General features: G+C 43.8%; 1 protein-coding gene across 3 annotated transcripts; it reads left to right on the forward strand.

Moving 5' to 3' along the window:
• Nucleotides 1-202: 202 nt before the first annotated feature.
• Nucleotides 203-4,146, forward strand: cep57l1 (centrosomal protein 57, like 1). Of its 3 annotated transcripts, none has more exons than XM_070542864.1 (11): nucleotides 203-368; nucleotides 981-1,131; nucleotides 1,303-1,479; nucleotides 1,597-1,718; nucleotides 1,968-2,072; nucleotides 2,178-2,255; nucleotides 2,353-2,442; nucleotides 2,525-2,596; nucleotides 2,678-2,934; nucleotides 3,008-3,152; nucleotides 3,685-4,146. In XM_070542864.1, the coding sequence occupies exons 1-11, from the start codon at nucleotides 348-350 to the stop codon at nucleotides 3,889-3,891; spliced, it is 1,425 nt and encodes a 474-aa protein (XP_070398965.1). In that variant the 5' UTR covers nucleotides 203-347; the 3' UTR covers nucleotides 3,892-4,146. The 3 variants fall into 3 exon arrangements, with proteins under 3 accessions (XP_070398965.1, XP_070398972.1, XP_070398970.1); XM_070542871.1 differs by having other exon boundaries at nucleotides 2,353-2,424; XM_070542869.1 differs by having other exon boundaries at nucleotides 1,312-1,479.
• Nucleotides 4,147-9,116: the final 4,970 nt, after the last annotated feature.

The raw sequence follows: 9,116 nt of genomic DNA on the forward strand, positions 1-9,116 counted from the left end.
AAGGGTTCATTTCTACTGCATGTAGTCTATTCATTTTACTTTATTTGGTTGCTTGTCTTCAGCAACAACAAAAGGTCTGGAACATTCTAACATTAAGGAGGAGGTGGGAACTTGGTACAAGCGGAACCACAGTGAGGAGGGCGGAAAATGGAGGGAAATTTTAAAAGTGCGGACTCCCTGTCATCTCAGTTTGCATGCGTGGTAACGATCGGGTTTCCGGTACGGATCGGGTAGCGACAGTAGCGACTAGCGACAGAAAGCTGTTTTAAACTAACCACCAACCGCCTGGGAGAGTTGAATGCAAGCACGCGAGTGGTTCAGAACACATTTCGTTGTTTTTATCTAAAATGACGACACAAAAGGAGCAGGTAAGATAAATTAGCTAATTGATCATTAGCTGCCTGTATTGGTTTTCGCGTTAGCTGGAGATTGTTTGTTTTCCTAGCAGCCGTTTTTTGTTTTATGATTATGCTTTCAAATACGATACAAACAAAAATATCTTAACTGCTCTGAGATGGCATGGAAAGTTGATTATTAGTTTTTTAAAACATTAACGGTGAAACGCTGACAGCTTTTAGGCATAAGAGTTTTCTGTTTGATAGCAGCCTTTGTGTTTGAAATCGACCGTTCGATTAATTACGTCTGATTGGTTAATTTCAACATTCAGCTGTATTTTAGTAAAACATAGGGCTACTTTTATTTGATTTGCTGCTCATTGATAAGCTGCTTGTTTCTTTCTAAATGAAGATGTAGTGCAAAACTACACAAAGCTATTAAAATTATTTTAAATCAAAATTTCGATTTGCAACTTTTATTTAAACTACTTTAATAGCTAATAACTTATCTAAAAATTAAATTATAACAAATCTTGAGATTGACAACCTTGCATCATATTTTCTTAATATTTTAAGCTTATGGACATCAAAATAAGCATTGATTGCAGACCTTTCACAGTTTATAACAGAATATCCTATTTGTAGATTTTAGACTCACCCTCAAAAAACAGTTACATTGGGAGCTACTACCAGCCTCCAGACAGGATATTATCATCAAGTCAGCTGGAGCCTCCTGTGTTGCCATCTACCAGCAGGAACCATCTGTCTCAGACCACACAAAATATTGACAGCAAAGGTGAGGCACAGCATCTCTCTTAGTGTGTTCTTTTTTTTATTTTGTGACCACGTGCTATTACATTTATGTTGTGTGTGTGTGTGTGTGTGTGTGTGTGTGTGTGTGTGTGTGTGTGTGTGTGTGTGTGTGTGTGTGTGTGTGTGTGTGTGTGTGTGTGATCTTTTTCCTCAGCTGTTGTAGATGCACTGAAAACCCTCCAGGAGAAAATCAGAAGGCTAGAGCTGGAGAGAAAGCAGGCACAGAAGAGCTACCTTCAATTCTCCCATGATGCTCAGAAACAGCAGCAGGTTCCAGCATCCCATAGTCAAACAGCAGCCAGCCTGTCTGAGACTGATTCGGCCAGGAAAGGTTAGTGTTGAATGAAAACCTCTTCACTTGAGCTGTAATTTGAATTAGTCAAAAATATTATGTAAATTACCATCTGTACGTGTTTCAGTAGTTTTTTTTTTTTTGCATGAATGACAGAGCTGGACTTGAAACTGCAGTCTGCAGAGGCTCGCTGTAAGGTTCTTGAGAAGCAGCTGGATTACATGAGGAAAATGGTTGAAAACGTCAAGAAGGAGAGGAATGTTCTGATGGAAAATGAGGTACAAGCGATGCAAAAATATATAATTTTGCAGAATCCTGGGTGTGAGCCTGATTTTATTTACTTATGTAAAAAGATTTTAGCAGCCATATTGGTTTGTAAAAGTCTGTGTTTTTCAAATAAAACACATTTCTCAAAAGCATAACAGGCGATTATTTTTGTTCCTGGATTTGTTCAAATATGAAAGGCTCGAAAATAAATGACAGTAAAACAATAAAATCATTTTGTTCCATCTTTTACTCCCTTCTAGGCTTCGTTGCAGAGCCAACAAACAAGCAGCCAAATTCAGCGAGAGAAGCTAGAGAAACTCGAGTCCGAGTGTCAGAAATTGAGCCAAACCCAAAGTCTTGCTGAGGTGACAACAATCATATTTGGTACATGAAAGTAGATTTAAAGCTGCTTATTCGCAATAATTGTGCTGTTGCCTAGTTCATGTTCAACAGAAACTAAACTGTTTCAGATGAAGCTTGCCGTTCTGGAGCAGCGCCTGCTTAAAGAGGAGCATGAGCGTAAACTTGTGCAGGAGAAGGCGGATGAGGTCAGGCAGCTTTTTGTTTCTTTAGGCACCAACAGCTTGACTTTGCATAAACAAATTAAACTAAAACTCAGAAGTGATTTTTATTTTGTTCCCGCAGCTGCAGAGAGAGTTGGATGTCAGCGTTCGGTTGTCTGCGTTACCTTCTGAAGAAACGAAGCCCAAGAAGACGGTAAGAAAGACGTTTAAGGTAAGTTTCCAGCTTGTTTGGTAAACTGACTCCTGGTATTTAGATGTGTAAAGTGTGCATATTAGCCGTGTTCCTTTCACAGAAAACATCTGAACAGAATGAGTCGGCATCAGGCAGTCTGAGGCACAAAAAAATGCCTTTTGTTGCAGGAACAGTGAGTCACTTTTTAAAATTAGGCACGTTTTCTTCCTTCTCAGTCATTTCGACTGATTCTGTGTCCCCTTCAACTTCATAGTCGACAAGTCCGAGCCATTCAGTCCATGCTAACGTCCAGAGCATCCTCCACATGATGAAGCACCACCAGCCCCAGCTGTGTGAGCGTGTCAGCGCCCTGCACCGGTCTGGATGTGGAGCCAACAAAAGCCTCCAGAAAGACTTCTCCACACCTTCCAGTGCTTTGGGGAAACCTGGCAGTCTGTCTGCTGATCAGCCCTCCATCGTGCTGTGCGACCTCCTCCTGGCTCTGCAGGATGAGCTTGGACAGATGAGCTTGTGAGAATTTTTTGGTGTTGCACATTTTTCTTTCAACATCTTATCAGTATTTGTAAATGAAGGTGTTTGATAGTGAGCATCAGGAGTTGGAGCGTCAGATTGAAGTGACCCAGCAGCAGGAGCTGAAGGAGCAGCTGCAGAGGGATCTGGAGAGGCTGCTGGCCAGGATGGAGGAGAAGGAAGCTCAGATAATGAAGCTCCGTAAACACCAGCAGACGGTACCTTCATTTAAAGACTTAATTTGGTGCTTTAATAAGTTTCTGTTCCAGCAGGAAACTTAATCCTTGCACAGCAGTTCTTTTAGACACTTTTTTTTAATTCTCCACGGGGATGCAAACTACCTTGAACAGGAATGGGCTGGATTCTTTGTGGACTTTACCCAACCGACCTACAAAACACGCAAATAAAGCAAAGTCTGAACAAAGCGGGAAATCCTCTGGGGAGTCTACTGGCAAGCTGATTGTGTGTGCAAATAGCTACAGCTCAGCCAATTTCTTTATCCTCCCACCTACCTGCATGACTTCCCACTTGTGTTTGACACGTTGATGCAGATGCCAGCGCTAAAACAAAGAGCCCATTTTTTATATCCTGTAAACAGAAGCTACTTTTTCTCTTCCAGTTTGCTCATTTGGATTTCCACTTGTGAAAACATCTAATTCTCCTGTTCTCTATGCATAGTGAACATTTTCACTGCAGTAGTTTCCACTTGAAATTCAGAACACTTCTTAGATGTCCTCTGCTCCTCCACAGGTCCAGAAACTGACCCAGGGTTCGTTAGATGATGACGAGCACACAGCAACAAAGCCAAGTGGGATGAAAGCACCTGTTCCTTCTTCTGTAAAAGCCAAACGGAAGAGGAGGAAAGCTGCGACAGCTCAGAACAACCTGCAGCTCCTTAGAGAGACCCACAAGTTCAGAAGCCGTCTAAAACAAGACGACGTGTCCTGGGAAACGTGACAAGATGCTTGAGAGCTGTCTTTGACTCTACAGCTAGAAGACTTCCCTTTGTTCCCCGTTATAATTGTTCCTCTTACTTCCAATAGCTTGAGAGATTTTTAGTAAAAAATCAGACCCAGAATAAATTCCAGTGAGCAGAACTTGATTATAAAACGTTTAGAGGTGCGAGCACAAAAATCCTTCCTTAAATAATGACATTTGCCATGATTAAAGCTGATTAATTTGGCACTTTTAATAAAGCATACATTTTTTAGATATTGTCTGCACATTTTTCACATCTCCAAAGTACATAAATGCTTAAATACCCCATTTCTACTTTTCCTAGAGCTTTGCTGCACTATGTCCACTAGGGGGCAGTGGTTAAAAGGTTATTTACCATTCATTAGGTTGGGGGAAAATAAATTATTCTGGGTGGCTTTTTGGGTTTTATTTTATTTTAACATAACTACTGCCCTTATAAGTTATTTAGCTGTTGCTTTTAACTAAAAATGTAATATTTGCTGTTTTGACAACATTTTTCTAGGTTCAAGTCAACAGTTGTCACCAGCTTGTGACCTTTAGTCTATAAAATTACTAATATCAGATGTGTTTTGAGATTTCCCCAGAAATTGATGCGATGGAGGCAAAACAAAAACAAACCTTTTATTTCTGCTCAGATTGTCTAAGAAACTTTTTTCTTTGCTGCTGGTATTCTTGGTATGATCAGAAATGGTGTTTGCTAGAGAAGCTCAACCTAGTGCATTGTTTCTCTGTGCTCACATAGATTAGATTACAGAGCATGACTGGACACAATCAGGTTAGCAGAGGCCTGTCCAGATCCCCCCTTGTTTCACAAACAGCATCCTTGTGTGTGCATGTGCAGCCTCCTGACCCTGCATCTTTGATACCGCGTGACTTCCACGCGTCCCCAGGTTTGGCTCAATGGCTGTTAATTTTTTTAAAGCTGATTTATTTTTTTAGCTTCCAGAGTGTATAAAGACTTAAATGAATCATCTGGGTGAAAATTACATTCATTGTTTAAAAGTATCAAGTTTTTCCTATATGCAGAATGTGCTGAGTCATGTTCCAGATTCAGCTGTGCTGCTCACTCTCTTCCACGAGTTCAACTGCTGAGCATTTGTTACAAGACTCCGTGAGGCTCTGTAATGCTGCTGCTTTGGACCCTGGCAGGATGGGCTGGGGTCTCCATGCCCTGGGTGGCGATTTGACAACAGAGGTGCCTATTGGGGCCAGTAGGGGAGCTGGCTCCCTGGAGGGCTAAGCCCAACCAGCCATTCCTCCCCATCCCCGCATATTTCTCTCCTCCTGCTCCCTCACATCATCACACAAACATACACACAGGACCTTGGGGGGTGGACCCCATTTCCGCATTCCTGTGGCAACCTGCCCCCCAATTTTATTTGCACCTTATACACTTCCACTGACGACATTCCACACAAACACACACTTAGGGCCTTGGGAGTGAGCACATTCAACTGCATTTGGCAGGGGGATATCTCAGCCTCCTCCCGGGTGCCGGTGCCCACTTCCAATTTTAAACCGCACTTAGACACTGATGGCTGAGGGTGTAAGTGGGGTGGTGCGGTGGCATCAGCTGGCATATGCCGGATGATGCCCGCACTGCCCGCTCACCACAGCCATGGAATACACCTCATGATCACACAACACTATATTGGAGCAGGCGGAGGGAGACTAGGGGTCTTAGCCACCTCTGTTGTTGCTTGGCTTCCTGGGGCTGGAGGCTAGGAGGGAGATCTGGCCGTCTGGTTGGGGTCTGGGGTGGTGGGTTGCTGTGCTCAGCGTTGGGCGGGGGAGCCTGCTCATCAGCACCCCAGCAGAAAGGGTCAAACTCTGGTTACCGGTGATGGTTGTACCCAATGTGCAGCAGTACCGGGACCAGAGTGAATAGGGTGTGTATGGGGAGTATGAGTGGGTGTCCGGCGTGCATTTTTGTAAGTCTTGGGTTGTATGTGCATGTGTGAGCATGAGGGAGGGAGCGTGTGACTGTGTTTGTGTATGACTGTATATGTCAGGTGGGACCTTTGGGTCCTCCCCTCTCATGGAACTTCTCTTGATGATATAGATCTCTGTCCCCCCTCCCCCTGCCACACCTGGTGTGGGGGCTTGTGCCTTGGTCTGCCTGAGTGTTCGTGGCAACCGGGTCTGGGGGTTTAAGATTTTGGCATCTGCCTGTTAGATCCCGGTGGCTGCCTGGTGGGGTCTGGGTCCCTGGGCTCTGCTGGGTCCCCGGCGGGGGTGGTCGCCCCTGGGTCCCGGGCTCGGCCGGCTAGGGGGTGGGAGGCTGCGGGTGGGCCTGTGGGCTTGCCGCTGATATCTCCAGGGACTCTGCCGGCTGCTGGTTGTGGCCCCCCGGGGCGATCCTCTGTGCTTCTCGAGGGGTGCGGGGGCCTTCCTGGTTGCAGTCTCCTTGGGGTTCCTGCGTTCTGGGGCAGCACCTGGATCTCTGGAACTTGCAGCTCCCCCCGTCTCCTGCGCATCTTTGGGGGGCGGATCTGTGGTCCCTCACACTCTCTGTTGGGCGCTCCTATAGAGAAACCTTAAATAAACAAGCGCGTGTACACACACAGGTGCTCACATGGTGCTCTCAAAAGTATGGGCTTGGGCACGTTAAACACAGGTCTTAAGACTATGGTGGGCACTTAATGCGTTGTGATTTATTATCGTGATTCTTCAGTTACGCAGTGTTGATTATATATATATATATATATTTTTTCTTTTCATCAAGTTGACGCAGTGATAGGTAGATCTTGTTGTATTGTTGTTGTGTCACTTTTTTTGTGTCCCTTTGTTTTTTTTTTTTTTTTTGTCTTTTTCTGCAGGTCTAGAAGCAGACTCTTGTTCGTTATTGTTTATTTTTGTGGAACCCCCCCCCCCCCTCTCCCCACCTTTTCTTTTCCTTTCTCTTTCACCTCTGTCTCCGTGTCTGGTCGGAATTACAAAGCATTCAACAACAATAACAATAAAGTTTTAAGTATCAGGCGTGACATTAAAAGCAAACGCTTTGATGCTCCACCTGAGAGTAAATCTGTAAGGCTTGTCACCAGCATTCAGACATCAATTCTGCTTGCTTCACAGCCAGACAGGACACGGTAAAAAAAAACAAAAAAAAAAAAAAAAAAACAAGATAGACGATGCATCACAAGAACTTGATACACCACCTTTTGTTGTCAGGGCACTTATATCCATGACAATGCAGCCTCGTGAGTGCATCTTTGTCCCACATTTATCCCCCGCCCCTCAGAGGAAGGTAAAACTGGTGTCCATTAAAGAGCAAATGCAGCGATTTGGTCAACAATATTCAAACTTTATTGGTTTAACGTTGGCAACACCAGAAAACGAGGCCAAAAAACAAAAGGCACAAAAAAGGGAGCGTAAAAGCACATTTTAGGAGGCATTGTGGCACTGTCGAGTGTTTACATATGGCTGTGTGTGTGTGTGTGTGTGTGTTTGATGATAGAAAAGCAAAAGCTCGTACCAACAAAACTAGGGGCCACAGCAAACACTTGCAAGGCTGGAAAGTTGACGGGCACATCCTCTATGGCCAAGCAAATTTGAATTTTGAACTTTAACTAAAATCTGACCGGTTAGAAAAAAACGTGGAGTTTGACTAACGCCAGAAGCCTGTGATTCCAACTTCTCCAGAGGGTTTTATTACGAAGAGCTGGTGAGTTGTCGCTCTCCAAACCAGATTCATGTAGCTGAAACGTGTTTGTCACATCTTCATCAGACTGTTAGGGTTCTGCATGAACAGCTACTCACTGCAACAGCTCTGTGGGTTTGACAGAAGACTTAAGGCTGCATGTGGCAAAGCAGAATACGACACAGGGGCCTAAACGCGCTGCGTGTCAGCGATGTTTGCAAGTATGGTGCATCGTGTTACGACACAACTGTAGCAATGGTTTCTACCGGAATAAGGCACTTTTTTCCTCAAGAGGTGCACAGACAGTAATAATTTGTAAATGCAGAATGGAGACTCCTCCATTAGGACACAGGTGGTGAATAACATTTAAAATATTTCTCTTAATTTGTGTGAGTGCACTCCACATGCAGGGAGGGAGCAGAAGGGTGCAGCTTAAGGTCAAAGGTCGCAGCCTTCCTGTTACACCAGTCTTTGGGCTGCAGCCTAATGCCACCAGGTGACTGCAGGTAAACGGTAAGCAGCAGAAAACATGCTAGCCCCCAAAAACATCATACAAGCTAAAACTCATTATTTGCATTCACCTTAATTAATGTCATTCCATCATTAGTAATATTAAGAATATTTATACAGGCATCTTTTTTAAGGGGGTTGGAACATGAAAAGCATTTACTAGTCACCAAAACAGAACTTGTGAATGCAACGCTCCAAACTGTACACCAAAACTCAAGACTTTGGCTTAATACACACCCTTTCAATGCATCCGTCCATTAGCATCGAGGCTAATCACAAACCAGTGTTTTCTGAGTGTATACGGACATTTTCCAAGTAATGACTAAGTTCGGAGGGACAGTGTTGAATTTTCAAGCATTCAGCATGCACTAAGAGTTAAGAGAAAAGAAAGCGAACATATCTAGAACACCACGCAGAACTCTGGCCATGGCTATGTACAGAACAGAAAAACGACAAACATAGCAGCAAGCTAATCCGAAGACTGAACAAGAGCCTCCTTTTTGCAACTCTGACTCTTATACATTCTAGTTTTATTCCACTTGTTTTGGCAGTCGCTTTTAAAACAACAAGAATTTTCACACCTTTAACAAAACGTTTCCTGCCATCTCGTTCTGTAATTTAATACAAGTTATACGCTGGGTCTGAGGTGGGAAGGAATTCGGAGATGGCGTCAGATCCTGCAAAAATAGAGAGCACTTAAATAATTTAGTCCACATTCGCTGGTGGGATGATGTCAGACTCCTCACTCAGGACTTTCACCTGCACTTCCCACAGACTCGAGAGAAAACAATAAGCGGCTCTTCAGTCCAGCTCTTTGCAACATCAGCACCAAAATACTGACGCTTTCTTAAAAAAATGAAAAAATAAAAACTAAAGAACGACTTGGGCTAAAACCCAGAGGAGAGACTTGTTTTACTCACTTTCACTCATCCTGGACATTAAAGGCACTTCACTGTCCACATCAAGGAAGGTGCATGCCATTTTCCACTCTATTCTACACATTAAACAAATGAATCACCTGCTTTAAATATTCTACCATAATTCACTCGGATGC

The sequence above is a fragment of the Nothobranchius furzeri genome, chromosome 2 (genome assembly GCF_043380555.1).
Source record: "Nothobranchius furzeri strain GRZ-AD chromosome 2, NfurGRZ-RIMD1, whole genome shotgun sequence".
Taxonomy (NCBI): domain Eukaryota; kingdom Metazoa; phylum Chordata; class Actinopteri; order Cyprinodontiformes; family Nothobranchiidae; genus Nothobranchius; species Nothobranchius furzeri.

Coding starts and splice junctions, on each gene's coding strand:
- cep57l1 (XM_070542864.1), top strand. CDS start 348: ATGACGACACAAAAGGAGCAG. Junction 1,480..1,596: donor GACTGATTCGGCCAGGAAAG/GTTAGTGTTGAA, acceptor CATGAATGACAG/AGCTGGACTTGAAACTGCAG. Junction 2,443..2,524: donor CGGTAAGAAAGACGTTTAAG/GTAAGTTTCCAG, acceptor TTCCTTTCACAG/AAAACATCTGAACAGAATGA.